Source organism: Anas acuta, chromosome Z (assembly GCF_963932015.1).
Source record: "Anas acuta chromosome Z, bAnaAcu1.1, whole genome shotgun sequence".
NCBI lineage: Eukaryota > Metazoa > Chordata > Aves > Anseriformes > Anatidae > Anas > Anas acuta.
Window position 1 is genome coordinate 71,495,343 of NC_089017.1, and position 20,686 is coordinate 71,516,028.

Sequence of the window (20,686 nt, forward strand, 5' to 3'; positions counted from 1 at the left end):
AGTAAATAAAAAATGCCGCGTGTCAAAAAAATGATCTTCTAAACTAGTTTCCTTGTACACACATGCCCTAAATAGCATTACAGATGACCATTTTGCATAAAGGTTAGCAAAGTAATCTCTTACTGATCTCAAGTCAGTAAGTAAGCAAAGCAATTATCATAGTTCAAACTCTTCTTTAGGACTGGCTTTCAAATGTCAGGCTCCACAGAGCTAGACCGTGGTTAGACTTAGTAAGAGGTATTATCTGACATGTAGGGTAACCTCAGAGGTGATACTTGGAAGCCCACCTCTGTCAGTGCCAGAGCTGGAGTACACTGCATGGACTCAGGAACATAAGCTATAGACACCAGACAAATTTATTGGGCAGCACTGATGCCAGCATTGGGTGGAATTCCAGTCATGATGTATATGTTTTACATGCGTAATGAGAAATGACTTTGGGCTCCACCACTTCACATTGAGTTGAAGGATCACAGCCCAGAATTTTTTTCCAAAACTTTTCTTAGCTTCATGTTTTTAATTCTTCCGTCTGTCTGTTTTGTTGTTTTGTTTATTTGACCTGCATGTTGTTTCATATCTCCTGGGGACACTGGTCAGAAGCCTCCTACCTCCACCCTGGGTGGTACAGATGATCCAAGTAGGACATTCAAGGGAGTCCAGAGAATGACTCCAATAGGCACACCCGGGACAGTGAGCTCATCCAGACCTTTTCAGATGAACACTTTTTAAATGCTCTTCCCTGAACTTGAATGTGCTGGCATGCTAGATGACCACGCATCCAACCATGGTACACAAAAAGTAGTTTCATCAGGCAGAATTAATACAGAATTTCAAAAAGGATTCAAGGGCGAGAGATGGAAGAGGATTTCTAAAACTGCACATAATAAATCTGGACTTGCAGTGGAACACTAAGGCCAGAGCATGTTGTTGCTGAGCAGCCCAACTCTTTACCTTTGGCTAGTCAAAATCCACAAGGCATCTGAGTTGGCAACATTGTCTTTGTTTCTGTCAAGCACCCCCAAAACAAACAAACAAACAACAACAACAACAAACAAACAGCAACTTCAATTGTTAGTATGTTCTACGTATATAAATAGCAGTCTCTTAGCTTTCACCACTTCGTAACGGAGTGTCCTACCTATGACCCCAGTGTCAGGAGAGATTTGAGCACATTATGAAGCTTTCCTGTTACATTGTAAGGCGAGTACCAATACGTACACGTAGGTTCTAGAGATGTCTTCATACATGTATGCTGCATGCAATGAGTGTTTCCAAAATCTCTGTTATTGATATATCATAATCCTTGACAACATTTTAAACTGGTGATTTTCTTAGAATTATGGCATTACTAAACTATTTTTAGCAACATACCCTATTCTGGATTATTAAAAATGAGTATCTCATCTATTGAAGTACATATGGTCATTGAAATATCCTGTATTAAATTATTTTTTAAAGGGATTCTGCTAGGGATCATGATTTTGATGATTAAAATTAAAGAGCTCCTTCACAGTCTCTGCAGATTTTGTGAAAACACATTCTTTTTTTCCTCTTGCATATTCTGACATATGAAAAAAGACTTTTTCATGCTTCCTGACCAAACTTGTTATTTTCAATTTTAGCCTGATTTTTTTTTTTTCTTTTGGCAATCTGGTTTAAAGACAGTATGAGCTAGTAACAGCTGAGCACCTGAGTTTTCTCAGATAAGTAAGCACTGAGAAGTAAACCATATGTCAAGCAAATTTTTATTTAAACTTGAGAAAGTTTCACTGCAGGTTTGAAATAGTATTTCTTAGCTGAAGAAGAGATTTGTATTTTGAAAATATTTGAAAAAGTTTGACATTAGAATAGACTTTGCAAATAGAAACATGTAGGACATAGGGCAGTTTGTCAGTGGTAATACAGTCTTGCAGTGTGAAATGTAAACTTCCTTACTGAACTGAATACAATTTATAAATTTTGTATAGCTGGATCTAAACTTTTTGCCGGAGTTGCTTTAAAATGTGTCTTCATAAACACTTCCCATGGTGATATTCTCTATAAAAATAAACGTTAATAAATAACTGACAGAGAATTTATAGAACTGCAGTCTTAACTGCCTTTAGGCTCCAGGGGATTATGGTACAGTATAGTCAAATTTATACAAAGAATGAAATGTAAAATAGAAAAAAAAAAAAGCTAGAGAATGATTCTTACTGTTTTCCTAAAATTAAAATAATGACATATTCCTGTTACTTTCACTAAAGCATACACACGAACTATAAACACCACTGTTTAATTTGTGATCTCTGAGTGATCTATAGGGATATATTTCTTGTGAAAAATTATGGCCAAAATATGTGTGTTATAAAGTATAATTTTAGCATAGGTAGGAGTGGTATTTCCTAAATTGCCTGTCAAAAATGACTTAATCCTACTTTGCAGGAATTGCCTACATCAGTCAGACACATTCATTTCCATACCCATTCATTTAGGAGACTCTCTGCTGAGAATGTCAAAGAGATGCTAATTATTATCAGCTCTGGTGATCCCTTGGGAATTAGGCTGAGACTGAGAAACCACATAATTACTGAAGTTACACTATAGTCAAGGATTAAAGTGATGAGTTCTGCTCCCTTTCTGCTTTTATTTATTTATTTATTTGTTCGTTTGTTTATTTATTTATTTATTTCCTGGCTTGAGCAGCAGCTGTCACATGCAGTCCTTGCGCACTTTAGATGGTTGTTTTGTGAGCACTTTGTCCTCTTCCAGGCCAGTTTATCTGCTGCCAATGCTGTGCAAGGGCAGGAGCAGAGAGGCTGTAAACATTGTAGGTGTAGCCTGGTGGTTTCCTAAAGAAAATGTCCCTTGAACAAGGGACTTAATTGAGTTAAATCATCTGCTTCATTAAAGCAGAGCAGAGCTTGGAAGTTCAGCTGAGTAACTTTATGGATCATGCTACCTGGATATAAGCAGAATTTAAGCAGGAAATTCAGTTCCATTAACAGGGGGTACTCTGAGAGGTATTTAACAGATGTTTGGCAGCATTACTATCTGATAATCTGAACAAATTCTAGTAACTGTTCATAAATCCTTACTACTCTGAAGGAATAAGTCCTTATTACTCTACAGAAAAAGGAATTGGGTAAATTTTCATTCAGAGCAGAAATTCTAACTGGCAGACTTTTGTATTGCTGTCGATAAAATCTTTAGGATAGGAGGTTTAAATAAATCACGGTCCTTTTATTGAGGATGAAGTGTTCATGCCCTTTGTAAATTCTTCCTGTTTATTCTGATCCAGGAAGAAAACATATTTCTTTTTTTTTCTAATTTCAAATTCCTTATTGCAAGCAAAGCAAGTTCAGAGTATTAAATAATTTTTATTATGTGGGTCATGACAGAAATTTACATTTTCCTTGAACCCATTTGACATTGATGACTGATTTTGAAATTGTCCTGATAATTCAGTAACATAAATCTTATATTAGTAGGCTGTTCAAATATGTTTTTCTGTGCAGTGTTTCCTTTTCTGGATTGACTGATTAACATAAAATTAGTCTAGCATCATAAGCAGTGGAAGAAATCCCATGAGACCTATGACTGTAGGGCTCTATTTGCAAAGAACACTTCCCATTCTACTGTAAGTCAGCATGCTGAGAAGTACAAACATTCAGAGAGAAAAAATGGTTCGGTCAAGTGAAAAAAAAAATAATCAGTATTTAAGACAATCAAAACCATATTTGAGGCTAATTACCAGTGAGACAGAGGAATAAACAAATGAGAAGAGCGATGTCATCTTCAACTGTAAATATTGAGGATCACATTCTGCTTTCATCCACATTACATTAAAATAGATCATTTGCAAAATGGTATTAAAGTGCATGGTTTTATCTGGGCCTATGAGGAGCAGTTTAGCTAAGCAAGTGTGGCAGCTCAACCAGATTTTTTGGATGACAGGAATGTATTAAATGAAGAGATCTGTTCTTGCATCTTAATATATTCTAACAAGGTGAAGGGAAGTTATTTCTGTAACTGTGCTTGCTATACATAAAATGGCATCAATTACAGTTTTTTTGTTGCTTGCACTACAGCTCTCAGGAATTCAGATGTTGAGTATATTTTATGTGTATGTGAAGTTAACATCATTGCAGGCAAATAGGTTGCTCAAATTTAGAATGTTTCTACTCAAGTTTTGCTTATATGGTTCAATATATATGTATATGTATATTATGGCAAAACTCAGCTTTTAGTGCAGGTTCTAGTCCTTTAATGAGTGTAGAGTTTCTATAGAGAAAAAGAGCTGAATGCTGTTTTCTCATGTGACTTCAACACTGCTGTGAACAATTAGACACCTCCCACCTGTAGAAGTTTTGTTATGGGTGATGATATATGAAGAATGTTTTTGTTGTTTGTTTGTTTTCCCAAATTGTTAGGTGGGTATGATAGATTGGAAGTATTTTTTTAAAGAGGTCACTTTTGTATATCAATAAATTAGTGCAGAAGTCTGAGAGATATGTTAAAATACAACTGGACTGCCTATCTTCAACCAAACTATACAGATTTATTTTAAAATGCCTGTAGTTTTGGGGAGTCATGGTGTCTGCCCAGCTAAGGCTTTGGCATTTCATATACTTTTCCTTCAGGTGTGTGCCTAGATCAAGTTGCCATTTTTGTGCTTTTCTGTGAGATTTTAATCATGGTATGGCAGAGCTAGACTATGTTTCATTCAACCATTTTAAGCATCAATTTGAAACGAGTTTAGTTTCTCTTCCTGCACAAGAAATGACAGCAGGCCAAAACAAGTATTTAAAAGGGTCACATTCTTATATGAAGTGCTTAGTCTTCTTTAACGGTTTCCTAATAATGCAAAAATTGTTATGTAAGTTGGAAAATGTAGAAAGGTGTTCCTCACTGTGTTGTAGGACAGGGTCTTGACGCCATCAGTTGAATTAGCTGTCTGCCCATCTCATTGCTCGCGGGTTCCCTGCTAAGGTTTTTCAGTGGAGCTGGGCATTTCCCCAGGCCGTGCCTGGCAGGCTGGAGACTGCAGAGAGCTTGCAAGGGCTAGGGCCGTTCTGTGTGGGTGCAAGGGGCTGTGGAGCAAGGCTCTTGGGTTTCCGGGAATGGCTCCAGGTTCTTCTGTACCAGAGTAAAGGCATCTTCTGTTTGCAGGCTGCAGGGTTAGGGGACAGTTATTGATTTCATTTCGCTCTGACTCTTCCAAACCAGGGGAAGATATTTTTAGTTTCCACTATAAATTTATATCTAGGATATCCTTTTTTATTAGAAAAGTCCCCCTACGTGTCAAATAATAGCAGTCTTCAAAATGACAATAAAAAATGAATCAAGCATTTTTACTCAAAGTCTTTAAACTTCTTTGCAGAAATATTCTTTTAGCACTTAAACTATGTTTCCCTTTAATACTGTCTTGTCAATCTTGTTTATTACAACTGTCATCTTTACAAGGCATGCTATATATTTGGAACATTTCTTGATCAACATTTGTTGTTTTATAGGGTTTATTTACTGGCTTTATTCATACAGCACTCTTTCCTCTATTTAAATTGCTTCATTTTTTCTCAAAGGTATGATGGTAATCCATACTGTATTCTATAATTTCAAACTAAGAAACTTAATTTAGTAAGAAGTAAAGGAACTTTACTTCCTTAAAATGGTAACAAAAATTAAACAATGAAAAAAGAAATCAGAATGAAAAACTCAGTTTGTAATCAAGACTGTTCCCCATTATTCCAAATGCTCTTGTGTCAAGCAATGAATATTTTTATTCTGAAGCTTTCTTTGGCCTTTAGTCAAGTACTATAAATGAATCCCTTAATGACATTCATTTCTGGGCAGTAGTTGTAGGTATTAGTTTAAAGTCTTATGGTGATGCAAGATATTTTAAGCTTCAGGTCTATGTCATCTTTTCGTTAGAGGTTATAACCATAGTGGTAGCTAGGGTTAAAAAAAAAATACAGTAAAAAAAGCCTATGGTGATGAACTGTTATGTACGAGCCAGTCTAGTGCTACTCATAATAAAAATTATTGCAGAGGTTTATCATTTAGGTCTATGTTTTTTATTCTTTTATTTTAACAGGTCATAAGAGCAAAATTTGTTTTCATTGGGAAGATTTCTTTGAGGTTTGGGTAAAGAGTTAGACCCTTTCCCAGGCTGAGGTTGGGAAATAAATGCAATATATATACTGCAATGACTAATATTTCTCTTCCATTTACCTCACATGAGCATGAACAGGACAGTTGCAGAAGACAAACAGGATTTGTGTCTAAACATTATGCAATGCTGAGCCTGAGCACCTCTCTACAGAGTGCCATTATATATTCCACAATTATAAGCACAGAGGCATTATTTAACATCAGCATTGTGATAGGTTTATATATGCAGTTAACCTTTGGATCTACTTTTTGTCAAAGGAGAGTCTGAGAGGACAACAACAACAAGGAAAAATAAGAGCTATGATGATCAAATTACTCAAATTTGTTGCTGTGTGGTTCTTTATATGGTTCTTGGCAGTGAACTATTTTATGTGTTTTAATTAAGAAGGGGCTGACTTTGGGAACTGATTTTGGAATATACAAAATAGTAGATGTAGTAGGTATACAGGTATACTACTCTGAATGTGCTGTCAGTATATAGTAACAAGCAGTAACAAACAAAACATGAACCTGTTTTCAGCATTTAGTGCTGGAAAAGTATGCATAGCTAGTTAAAGTTTAGAGTGCAGGATTAGGCTGTAACTTAACCTTTTTCAGCATTTATTACAGGCAGTGTACCTTGTCTGTACTGGACTTTGAAACTTGTTAATTAGTTTGTGCCTTGGAAATATGTCAACTAATGCCTGCTTTCATCCTACAAAGATCTGTAAGTCTATGTTGTATAAGTATAGTCCATGCTGGTAGAAGCTGGGATGTTCTGATGTTTAAGCATGTGCTTATTTGTAATATTTGCAAAGTTGCATTGGCTCTGAGAAGACTGTGTTTGCATGTTTAATTTAGTGGCGATCTTGGTCAGAAAGAGTTTTTTAAGAAATAGCAAAAATATTTCTTGTGGGTTGCATATTTTCTTCTTGTTTCAGTTTCAGAAGAGCTGAATAACAAATGTGAAAGGAATGCAGAAATAGGACCCGTTATTTACTTTCCATGAAAATCTTCAGTATGAATCTCTTAATTATGGTGTCTTTCATCCACGTAAAGATTAAACCTTCCTAAAACACACAGAAAGTAATAACCAGCGAAGTTACCATAATAACATCAGCCTCAGTCACCACATTATTATTTAATATATTTCAGTTGAAATGTGTTCTTCTCTGGATGTCATTATCTTAAAAATTTGAAGTAATTAAAGATTTTATTTTTAAAGAAGGCATACCAAATAAAAGCATGCTACAAAGTCTTGATGGCTGGAGTAAAAATGTCTGCATATCTTGTGAGTGTCTAGCAAGGGCGGGTATGGAGGGCTTCTACTTCAGGAGGGATATTATTGTCTTGATGTTAAAGCTTCAAGGAGATAACTGTCAACGCAGAGAGGGGATTGCTTTTTAATTGAGACAATGCATCTTTTATGAATTTACATGTTGAAGTAATATGAATGTGAAAAGTAAATCGTATGTGAATGAGTCTGGATACAGCCTACTTTACTTACCTTAGGCAGAGGGCTCAGTGGAAACCTAGGCTGGTCATCCTGTTTCAGGTTCTGAAGAGCAAGGAGTTCTTCCCATTTTCCTACCAGACCGCAGCCACTCTGTCTTTTGGGGAGATTTACTCTGAACTGGGGCCACCTGTACCATGGGTGGACCGGTAAAGTGTTGCTACCTCATTTCATGTACCTCATTTCTGCTCCAGCCTCAGTGTACAGGCAGCAGGCTGTCCATGCTGTCCATCAGTCTTAGTGGTCATTGCCTCCAGAGAGGCTACAGCAGAACCCTGAAGGATATATGGCCTGGTGGCCTGTGGTAGCACAATCACTGGGACATTATAAAGTACACAGTAGTACATATCATAACAGTATTTGACCACAGAAGCAAGCATCTTTAAAGGCTTTATTCTAGTGAATATTGAAAACTCAAGTTACATAAGAGTCTACAATGAGGAAGACCATTAGTATATTTCTAGTCCATAACTGCCCTTCTTACTCTCCAGTGACTACAAAGAGATGCCGAGGGAAGCTCATCTTTCTATTTTATATTTGGTCCCTTTACATTTCCTTTGATGTCATCTATTTGTTTTGACACCAATTTCTGTCAGATCTGAGTCCATCTTAGCAATATAGTGATTTTAATAAAAATAAAAAGTATTTTAAGGATAGTTTGTAATACGAACAATTTGTTTGTTGTTGGGGTTCTTGTTAACTATGATCTTTTTCCTTTTGGCAGCACCAGAACGCAATGATTCCATTCTGGGTAGCCCTGATGTCATCAATACCACTCCGAGACGAAAGAGAAGACAAAGGCCAGTAAAACCTGCTGGAACAGGAGCTAAAATGGCTACTTATGAGACAGAAATGCCAGCAAAGGAAAAGTAAGTACTTTTCAAAACGTATTGAGGTGTTTCTGTACCTACAGATGGTTGTTCTTTTTGTATTTTCTTGTGAAGTTTCATAATATTCAGAGTATTCTGAATATTTTTTGTTGCATTCTTTATAGTCATTTACACTCACTTTATCCAGCTTTGAATGGACATGAATGATTAAATGCAGTCAGTCCACAGGGTTGCCATTTGATTGATGGTATCTTGTTCCAAATTGATACTTTTTTAAGACCAATGGTAAATTAGTTTTGATTTTTTTATTTCCATCTTTTATCTGTAGTACTCAATGTGTAATAAATTGTCTAACCAAACATAGGCTCAGACCACAAAGACATTTATAGTGATTATCAAAGATTTCTGTTTTTATTAGCAAGAACTTTATCTTATTTTGACATTAAAGATTGTGACTTGATGCCAGCTATGAATATTAAAAATTACAATCCCATTTCATTGGTAAAAGAAATGATTATTTTTGAGAATGGTCTAGAAAAATATCAAATTTTGTTCTTCCATTCTGCTACAGTATTACAATGAACCATGCCCTTTGTCAATTGTATGTAGTCAGACAGTTTGATTTTGAGAGTCTGGCTGTGTTTGCCTGACATATAATTTCACTCTTTTTAGTATTGATTGTGGAAGGAAAACTTCCAGAGGCAAATGATTGCAAAGGAGAGTAGAGAGGCCTTGGGCCGAGTAATCCTCTGTATATGAATATTTGAGTCCTGTGCCCAGGGGAAGGACTGAGATGATATTGATATTTTTGTTATAATTCCTTTGAGTGAGGCAAATTTTAAGAAAAAATAGAGCAGCATTATGTTTTTCATTCTGTGCAAAGCATTTCTAATATGCTTGCAGAATAAAGTCAGAGCTGAATCTGGAGAGTGGCTCTTCTTGTCTATGCCATAATTAGTCATATTTTAAAGCTTACTAAACAGAATATCCATTCTGTCAGATCTTTATCTCTGTTCTAATTTTGCATTTACTATGTATTAATTGCATTGTAAACAACTGGTTAGCACTCCAGGTCAAAGCATTGTCTGAGATGTGACATACCTTACATACAATGGAATATACCCATGAAGATGTGTCTGATAGTAAAGATCTGTATGCTTCTTTCTGATCCTACACTGGTTTACAAAATCAAAGGTGATATCATTCTATCCTGGCATGTGTTTTTTAGTCCTTTAATTAATTAAAAAGTAAATGTAGTAATGGTAGTGCTTGCTCTGTGACCAGATAAGAATGTATTGGATCTCCCTTGTTTGCCTGGAAAATCATAAAAACAGAGCTGCATTCATTTCCATTTTGCTGTTTATTTTTCTCAGTGTCCCTTCTTGGTTCTTAGTTTTCAAACTTCATCTTAAGTCCTTTGCTGGCTGCTAATCAAGCTTTCACTCAATTTGTTTGGCTAATAATTTTTACTTCTCTTCAGCCTGTCAAAAGTAGGAAGATGTAGAATTAGTGTTGTAATCCAGTCTAACAAATACAGCTGTCTCATTTTATGAAGCTTCTTCTGTAATTTACATTGATGGAAAGCTAGATCCTAAAACGGTGTGAAAGGTTTTATCTTAAGCTGGGGTCTTTTCCAAAATGTTTTCCAGTATTGTATCATTTAGCAAAAAATAACAAATCTAAGCAAACCATCGCAGACTCCGCGGGGGGGGGGGGGGGGGGGGGGGGGCAGGGCAGGGGAAGATGACCTCTAAACTCCTTCACCTTTGGAAGTGGTCCATGGCAAACATGGAAGATGCACAGCCCTTGGAAGTGTGTCATACTTTTCTGTTTGGCAGAAGGATCAAATGACGGATTGTGATCACCTTCCCAAATGCATGACTGAGTCCTTATTTCTGAACTCTCCTGCATGGACCTGCACAAAGATTTGATTCTTTACTTGTAATGTAAATACTCTAAGGTGCTATCTGATAAAGTCATAGCCGATAGTTCTTGCTTCAACAAACTGAAGTTTTTTTAGTGGTGTTTTCCATTTGCAAGTTTTGCTGACATCACCAGTGCTTGTTTCATGTTTACCAGGTAATGAAAGAGCAGTTACAAACCAAACATCAAGTGCATAATGTTGTCTTTACATTCCTGCATTGTAACGCAATTGATACAAGATCCTAAATAAAAGGAAAAGAATACGTCTTTTGAATGAGATATATTTCTCATTCATCAATAAGATATTTATATTTTTTTTTGCTTCCCAAACCAGAAATGAGGATCTGAAGGCTATCAATGTATTTTAGACTTTTTTTTTTGAAAATACAGTGTTATGCAACACAGTCATCATGTTATCACATAATAGGAATTATATCTTAAATTTTGTTTACTTCTTGTGAGATTTTAAGAAAGTACCACTTATGCTTAAAGTTAAAAGCATCTTAAGTAAACACAGAGTCATGACAAATGAAAGGATTCTGTTACAACAAATAGTTTAGATTTATGGATTGTGAGACTAGTTATGTAGCAATTCTCTAGTTTTATGGAATGAAAATATGTTCTCAGATATGAACAAGAACACTGAAAAGAATGCAAATAAAATTTTGTTTAACATAGAAATCAGGGCAAAAGGAGCACTGCCTCTCTTATGCTTTGTGTGCAGATGCAGTGGCAAGAAAAGGAGTTGTATTATATTTATCTATATAGACATCTATTATTTGACAATTTATTCAAGGCTTAAATCATTGCTTTTAAGGAAACCTGGATAAAATGAAACTTAGTGAAAGTAGTGTAGCCTTGAGATCAGCAAAGAATTGAGCTAGGATTTGTGGGAAAAGATTTGCTAAATTAACTGCTAAATTATTTGCTGAGATAATAATGTTCTACAGGATGAAGCAGAAATTCAGCATAACAAGTCAGTCACAGAACTGCCACGATTGAGGTTTATCTGTCTTTGTAGCAGGTTGTTTTCCAATCTGAGATATACCAATGAAAGTGAGCACGTCTTTAGGCAGACAGATGCTACTTATAGTTGATAACAGTCAAACTGCAGATCACAATTTATGCATTTTTGAAATGTGACAAAGGAATGTTCTTACAGTTCATAACATGATTGAGTTAGGAAGTAAAATAAAATTATGCTGATTCCAGTTAATTGTAATGGTATTTGTGAAGCTTTGACTATAACTTAATATCTGGCAATTTCCTAAGGTGCTGAGCAGAGATAATATGTTAGGCAAGTTAAGATGCAAATTCTACTTTTTGTAATTTGCATTTTATACTTGGAGGAGAAAAATTAATAAAAGCAATCCCAATCCACATGTAGAAATTATGCTTATTGATGCATTAACCAAATCTCTTAGGGGACTCTGCATATGAATAACACTACTAGCTATGTAGAATATGCATACAATATAGAGGCTTAAGTATATGGCCTGTCAGTCTGAATCGTATACATAACTGGTTATTCCTGTAATTATTTTACTCAGGAATATTGGAGAATTTTGGAGGAATATTGTATTTGAGAGAAGATAGTATCTACTGAAGATGCTGACAAAAAAGCTTTATAAAAATCTTATAAACTAAGCATAGTCATTGGATACAGAATGCTTAGTTAGATTTGTTTAATCTTCAATATGGACCAAACGGTGCTGGAGTCTGTAGTCTAAAAGAAGAGTAAATTAGCAAAAACCTCCCATTTACAGTTTACAATTGTTGCTTTGTTTCCACAAGTAAGAAATGGTATTTCTGATTTGGTTTAGCTTTTTTTTTTTTTTTTTTTTAATGCGGAGATGTAATAAAAGACTTCTTTTTTTTTTTAAGAATCTAATTCTTCACACATGGGTCTTATCCTAGGAGGAAAGCTTTGCTGGATAAGACACAACGTTTCTTTACCTGATTCCCTGTGCCTCTAAATGTGTTTTTGTACTGAAATTTGACTACTGCTGGTTTAATCCTTCTTGCTTTGATTGATGAAACTGAATGACTATTCAGGCTTACATTTAAACTGAAGGAAAGAGATGCTTTCCCTTTACTTCAGTATGTTTTCTTTTAGCTCCACTGAATTTGATAGGATGCTTGCCACCAGTACTTTAAATCTTTCCCCATGTAAATACTACTATTTCAGAGAGCTCAGAGTGTCCAGCATATATTTGGAACTCCTCAGAAAGTCCTTTGTGAAGGAAAAAAATCATACTCGGGTATTGTGGGTGGGTGCCTGAACAACCACATGTCTTGGCTGCAAAGTACATGTCAAGGAAGTAGAGGTGGCTTCAGAGCGAGGACAGGATGCTCTTGGTGGGGCATTTGTGCCACTTCCAGTGTCATGAGCTGCTCCGTCAGGAGGGGCCAAGGAGAGAGAATGTCGTTTCTGCTTTGAGTTTTTAAATAAGATTGTCACGGTCCTCACGTTCAGTGTTGGTGCTTGACTTGAGGATCTATTAAAGTTAGTCACGCATGTAATTGTGTGTAGGATCAGCTGCATAGTTTGTACCTGTTAATGATAAACGTGTTTTTTGTTTGTTTGTTTGTTTTTCTTTTCATACTCTCATCCCTTTCTATACTTTTGAAATATTTTTACCGTCTTCATAGGTACATACAATTTATTTGGAAAGAAAGCTCTCGACTTTATATTACAGCACCAAAAGAAGCTAGATTTGCCCTTCTGTTGATAACCTCCCACCCCTTTAAAAGCACTTGGAGCCTGTGCTGTGCCAGGAATCCCCATGGGATCCTCGCTCTGCATGGGTTTGATTTATTGCTTGTGGGTCACGTTTTTGATGTTCTAACATGCGGTTTACTCAAAACGTGGTCTGCCACCACTTAGGATGCAGGTAACAAAACCCTTCAGGTAGATTTGTCCTGGAATTCTCAGCGGGTTGCACATAGACATCAGTGTTACTGTCTCACACATGAAGTAATTCTTTCCAGTAAAGGTTTAACCAAGTGAAATTTGGATCCCAATGAAAATGATACCATAACTTCCTATGGTGCAGGGGGAGTATAAAGTTTACACCGCAACTACCCGCTTTAAAGAAGGATCTTTCTGAGAGCATGTGTTGACATGCCACTTTTTAATACGCTAAATGCATTTATTTGATGCAACTGGAAAGAACTTGTAGAGTTTTGCTTGGTGAGACAGAGCACTCTGATCACAGGTGCATCCTTGCAGTGTCTGTGTACTACAGGGTAGAGTGGTACACATTGCTACCATCATAAATTTGTGAAACGCAGTGTTCAGGAGGCTTTTGATAATTTAATTATTCATGCTGGGACACAGACAGGTTAGGAAATATCTTAGAAACGGACAAGCAGGTTCATTTGAGAATCAAATGTGACAAATTAATTTATTTTCCAGCAGCTGAATTAAGTCCTTTCTGGGTTTCATTCATGTTTGGTATTCCCTTATTTAAGATGAACAGGAATCATTTCATTAAGATGGTTTCTTTCTTTCCTGTAGTGCCACCGCATTGGCAGCAGTAGCAGATCACCAGTCATACCAGACAGACTGTTTTGACTAACCTGCATGCATGCTAAAGGTTGTACTGTAGCTCTCTGTGGCCTGATGGGAACTCTGATAAGTGATACTAACCTTCAGTTTTCTGAAATACTTAATCTTGTGTGACATTGGAGCAGAAAGAAGAGCTGTGTTAATTACCTGTGTTGTATGACTTGTGGCTGTACAAAAATGGAAAATTCTATTCTTTTTCAGAGGAAAAAGAATAGAATCCTTTGATTAAACGCACAGTAACATCTGTAAAAAAAAAAAAAAAAAAAGAAAAAATCAGTAGCAAAACATCTAAAGTAATTCCATAATCAACTGGAATGTATAAGGCAGAAATACACAACAGTACAGTTGCCTTTGTTTTCTGATTATTTATTTTATTTTGTTTTGTTTTGTTTTGTTTTATTTTACTCTGTTTTATTTGAGCAGTAGATAATTAGAAAGGCTTCCACAATCCATGTGCGAAGGGATGATTTATTTCCGTGGAAAGTGCAAAGAATTGGTATCCACATCACCATTTCTTCCTATTCTCGAGGGAAAGAAGGCAAAATATGAAGGCTGAAAGCCTGAGGCAGAGAAAAACGAGCATTATCTGCTGACCTCTGAGGCTGCAATTTCTCCCCAGCAAAGCCACTCAGCTCTCTAGTTTGCAGCACATCTCACCAAATTTTGTGTCTAGTAATAGCCTAATAATTGACCGATGATGGATAAGTTATTACTCTGTAGGACAGACAGGATTGTACCCTATGTTTTCTCAGGGCACGTTCTTTAGAGCAGGATTTTATTGCAGTGACAGATCTGGTGAGATATGTATCTCAAATGATTAATCTATAATGTATTTTAATTAAACTGGTAGCTCTGAGATTGTAAAATGATGGATTAAAAAATATAAATAGTATGTTTTTCCACTACCTTTCTGGTAAATCTTTGTGGTTTTTTTTTGTTGTTGTTGTTTTGTTTTGTTTGTTTGTTTGTTTGTTTTTCATGGATCTTCTAATACAGCTTTTATATTGGAACAATGCTGGAACTAAATTTTACATTTTAAGCCTCTTTTAGGTAGTTTTGTGGTTGGTATATTTTAATTTATAGCAGAACAGATTAGTTTTGTTAAACATGTTACCCTGCTGGGGGTAATATAATATTTTAATTTTTAAAATATATTTTTTAACATTTTAATTTTAATGGGATACCCTGCTGGGTATTTTAATGTGAGAGACAAAAAAATTTCTTTTCAGGGGTAAATTAAGGCAAGAAACAGAAAAAACTTTGTGTGGCTGAACTAACTGACAGTACTGGAATATTCATTGGATTTTACCGTAGAGCTGCCTACAGTGTTTTTAGTCTTTTGGGTGGAATAGTGGGAAGAAAGAAAGCGAGGACTTTGCTTTAAAGAAAGCAAAGAAGGCAATATTTATACATATATATAATATTTAAAAGTCCCTTTTAAAAAACCCTCCTTGTGGTTGGTATACAGCGGCAAATGTACGCTGTTTTTATGAACACTTCTGTAAAAGGCTTTTGATGATGGTATTGATTAAACCTCCATTTCCCAAAACAGCTCTTCAGGCATAATTATTTTCACTTCACTTTAATTAGCAAGAAACAGGTAGTGTAGAATGTATGCACTGGCAGGAGATTAGGACTAGACTGATGGAAAACCTAAGCAACTACGCTTGCCAGCTCAGTCCTGAAATAAAAAATAGACAGTGCAGAAGAATATGAGATGGAAACTCAGCTGTATTAATGAGATAAAGTATCAAGTATCTGTTTTATTGTTCATTAAATTGATCATGAACTATGCCTTCTATAATGGATTAAATTATAGTATTCCATATAGCATAATTGTCTGTGAAGACCAATGATCTTTTAACTCATTATGGACTCCTGAAAATATTCTGGAGATAGTCCCATACAAGAAAATAGTTTAAAATATGGGATTTGGGAAAAGATTTCAAAAACATTTGCAAACACTCCCATTCCACTGAGGCTATTGCTCAGCTTCTGCTCAGTTTGTGCTGACTTTTCAGAAATGGAATTCAGAGCACGAAGCTGTTCATCTATTTAATTGTATTTCTATTTGTCCATTCTCTGTACTTATCTTTTATGAATCATGAATACTTCTTCCCTTCACACTCTGGAAAACTTACATCTCAGCAAAGTAGAGATACAAAGCTACTGTTTAGTAGTGGCAACAGTTTTCTGCTAAAAGTGATAACTCATGCGTGTAAAATCCATTGAACTAAATCCATGAAATTTACCTGTCCCATAACAAACTTGCTCCTCAAACTGTGAGAGCCAAGTCCTACTTGTTTTTGCCTGCTTAATTTCACTGATTATTCTTGACTGTGAAGACCTACATCCAGCCAGAGAGAAATACAGTATCAGACAGTTAAGTGACCGTCTAGACCTCCAATATGGAATGTATAATATCAAGTAGACTCAGAAACATTGTCTGTGACCTTCTCTCCATCTAATTATGTGCATTATGGCTGGTTCATTACAATTACTGTTCCATAGTTCTGAAAGATGCAGTTGAATCTGAATAAGATACAGATACCAAGATATTTTCTTTTCCAGAATGCTTGAAATCTAGTGAAAAAATAGAAAAACCAAAGGGGAAAGGACTACAAATTAAAAGGACTTGCAATGAGTTTTGATTTAATTCTGTATTTTCTCCATTACAGAACAGGTTGATCTTTCAAAAAGACTTGGAAAAGGAGCAAAAAAAAGGTCTGTAGGGTAGTATAGAAAAGGGTAAGTTGACACCAGGCATATTCTTGAGCAAATAGATGAGAGGGAACATAGCGAGGGGCCTTTATTATTTGTACATTTGTTTTTTTATTGCTCACATATATGTGTTTCCCCAAAGCAGTACATTAAGCGCCTAAAACCCATGGCAAAGGATTTTCAATAATATTTAGAACATCCCCAAATCTGGTCCATATGGATAAATACTCATAAATTTATACACTGCGACTAATACATATGGTATGAGCAAATGCACTTTCATGGTCCGTTGAGAGGACTCATCTGTTTCTGTCAACTTGCATCAAGATTCAGCATGACATTGATCAGTATCTTTTTGATGAGTTCTGCCATCTGTGAGAAGGTAGGTAGCATACTCTTGTGCATCAGTCTAAAAACTCTTAGAATATGAGAAAGAGTTGGACAAATTATAAATTATGTCTATATTACAAAAAAATTTACTACCCTTGCAATTACCTTGAAGGTAAACAAAAACAAGAGCTTATTTAAAGCTGCAGATGTACAGAGTTATATTAATACAATCCTTGTTTATATAGAATACTACTGGAAGACTCTCTTGATTACTTAATAGCACTTAAATAAATCCCTGACTTTATTCAGCTGTCAAGCTATTCATAATAATTTTCATGTAGTTGTTGCAGCATTCCAGCTTGTACATGTGAACAATATTATGAAAAGCAGAAAAAAAAAAAAAAACTTATGAAATTTATTATATTCTTATACTTTCTTCACATTGTTAACTATATAGCAACTACTGTAAGTATTAATACACACTTGGGATAAAACGGAAAGAAAACATTCAGTATTCCAAAAAGATGAGTAAAAGGTATGTTGAAATGTATGTTAAATAGCAAAATTGTGCTAAAATAAAAGGCTATTTTTGAAATGATCCCAGTGATTCAAGAAATATCAAGTACTAAGATAAATTAAAATCTGACAATAGTCTAATCATTGACATTAATAATTGATTCTGTATGTTCAGAATGATTGCTGTGATAATAATTAAAACTGTGTCAAAGAGTGATATGCATGAAAATTCTATCATTTAATGAAGGCAGTTCCATTTTAGAAATCGATGAGAATTCTAATATGCTCCTTCTTTCAAAACTGATAATTATTCAGAACTGTAGAAATAAGTATCTTTATGTGACTAGTGTAGGTAGAAGAAAGAGAATTTGACATAAAGATAAGAGACACTTCTGTTAAATTTAAAAATAATACCTCTTGGATTGTGTTTCTCTAAAAAAGACAGGGTAAAGATTTTTAAAATGGAAAAATAATTTGTGCAAAGGTTGTTGAAAAGGTGGTAAGTGTAAACTTGGAAATAATTTTAAGTTTTGGAATATCTATTTCATAGAGGGGGCTGTACTGAACTTAGCAAAAACATAGAATGCATCCTTTTTCTTTCTATATGGAGAAATTAACCATGTGCTAATTAAAATTATTGAGTTCTGATTTATTATTTGACAAAGGATTAAAACAGTTATGAATCCTTAATTTACAGTTGGATCTTGCCACTGCATTCCCAAGATTCCTAAGCAACACTTTGGAATATTTTCATAATGGTTATTTTTGCTCTGAGTGGAATATGGTACTTGATTCATCACGTCAGTGTTCCAGTGCAACTCCCTAAGCCTTGAAGTTACACAAGTGTAAAACTGGAGTAAAGTGATGATAAATCATGTCACTTACTTTCTAGTGGTGATGTGAATCAGCCAGACTATTACTGCTTTTGTCTGTCTAGACTTGCTCCCTTGATAACTATTAAATTACATGGATAAAATTATATTTTTATTATAGTGTCCTGAAAAAATTATGTATTTTATAAAGAAACTCCTCAAGTCTTTAGGGTAAAGCACACCATTAAATAATAAAATATTTCTGCTAATAATACTTTTATTTGATTTGCTGTCAATCACAAATACAGAAATACTTTTCTGCTTGGGTTCTGTATCATTGACAAGCAATTAAGAAAGAAACCTTTAGTATGCAAAGAGTCCTTTTTAGTTACATAACTATTTAGCTACAGGAATACCTGAAGATGTTCAGTGGGTAAAACAGTCATTTGGATTATTCAGTCGTGTTGACAAAATCCTGCACCTGAAAGCACCAGAATACCTGTTTCAGTTAAAGTCAAACCATATTTGGGAAAACAAAAACAAAACAAAACAAAACAAAACAAAAAACAGAAGGTATCATCACTATATGATGAGTTTCCTGTTGACACTTTTAAAGGATTCAAAATACTTCATGAGCTCCAGATTCAAAGTTACAAAAAGTGCCAAAGGCACCAACTTTTTATCAGTGCTAGTCAGAGCAATCCCAGGACTAGTATGAGAACTTCCAGACAAGTCTCTCCACAACCAGTACTAATGGCATGAGAGGGAAGAGGAGCAGAAGGGAGCAAAATATCCTTGCTACACTATATTTCTGTTTAATGTACAAAATTGAAGTTTGTGTAATGTACCATCAGTATACGGGTTGTACTTCACAAAGCTGGGAACAGCAGTGGTTGTTTGGGCTAAGAAGCCCAACCACAAGGAAAAATGTCTCGTTTGCCGCTTTATGAACGATGTTGTGTGGCTGGTGGAACACAAAGTGTGCCCACCACATTGTGTTGTCCAGTTTTCAGGCTTAGCACCTTTGTTTGGGTGGTTGCTGAGAGCATGGCACTGGGGAGGGAAGGGATATGGCTGTTTGGCAGTAAGAGGTTGAGGAAATCAGAAGCATTTATGTATATAGTGTGAATCTTGGAAAAAAGATGAGGCATATCTCAAACCAGTAACAAAAATTATAAGAGCTGGAGTTACTGTCACTATTGGGAGGAACATTCAGTGCTGCCTAAGACTTGTAACACTTTAATAGTTCTTTTGTGTCAGGCCATTCAGACTTACATTTGTCTTCGTGGTTGCTCCTATCCAGCGTAACGCTTGAGAGGTGTATATCTGCATTCCGGATATGCATCTACACCATTTCTGCTGTAAGTAATAGCACCTCAGACATCATGTTTTAGGGCAGAAGTGGAAATATTTGTTAGACTATTTATGCAACATGACTTGGTGCAGGATGTTGCCAGCGACCACAATACTAAATTCAGTGTCTGTAATGAAGAGATTTGCTTGGTTGAGCTGTTTCTGATGCTATTACAATGTTTTCTTAAGCTAGATTTACAAAAAGTCAATGTTACCATAAGACGCTGTTAGCCAGGCACTCCTCTTTTTCATGGTTTGCTTACCACTCCCAGTTCTGCAATGAATCTGTGTCCTTACATGTTCTCCTTTTGCCAAGCTAAAAAGGTACAAATTTGTTTCTTCATTAGTTCTAACCTTTCTGTAGGTGGGATCTCTTTGGAATACCAGCTCATTTATAGATAGTAATGAATACAATGCTATTTATGTCACTGACAGTTGTATCTTCTGGTGCTCGTATTTGGCTGGTCAGAATTTTTACAGTTAACAAGATAAAAAAAAAGACTTCAAAATGAGGCTTTTAAGTACACTGAAAGTGCTTTTCAAACACCTCGGAAGTTAGTCTAACATAAGAATCAGTCATAACTTTCCTCTAAGAATGAAGCTGAGCTACACAGTGCTTGAAAATAATTTACCAAAGACCTTTTAAGCTTCATGATATACCAACCTAAGGACATATTTCTATTCAACAAAGAAATATGTGGGTGAAAGAAAATGCTATTTTGAGGTACATTTGTAATGGTGAAGTTCAGTATTGATTTTAGTGGACAGTAAACTGGCTTAAATTTTGTTCACTATTTAAGTTTGAATATTCTATGCAAGCATTTCAAATTAGTTACATCTTTCTGAATCTAACTTGGCTCTTCACATTTTTGTTTCATGTCTTCTTTGCTGGACATTCCTGTCTTGAGTAGCAATCTAGTATGACATCTAGTTTTAGTACACTCACCTGTAATTTATTTAAATACCGTTACTGTAGCATTTGAAA

At 35.4% G+C, this 20,686-nt stretch overlaps 1 protein-coding gene across 2 annotated transcripts in view; it reads left to right on the top strand.

Moving 5' to 3' along the window:
* The window catches only part of XRCC4 (X-ray repair cross complementing 4), a 181,441-nt gene that overhangs the window by 110,355 nt on the left and 50,400 nt on the right, over positions 1-20,686 (top strand). For both annotated transcript variants that reach the window (XM_068666206.1, XM_068666207.1), the window contains exon 7: positions 8,370-8,514. In XM_068666206.1, coding sequence (XP_068522307.1) covers positions 8,370-8,514 — 145 coding nt within the window. The remainder of the gene's footprint in view (positions 1-8,369; positions 8,515-20,686) is intronic.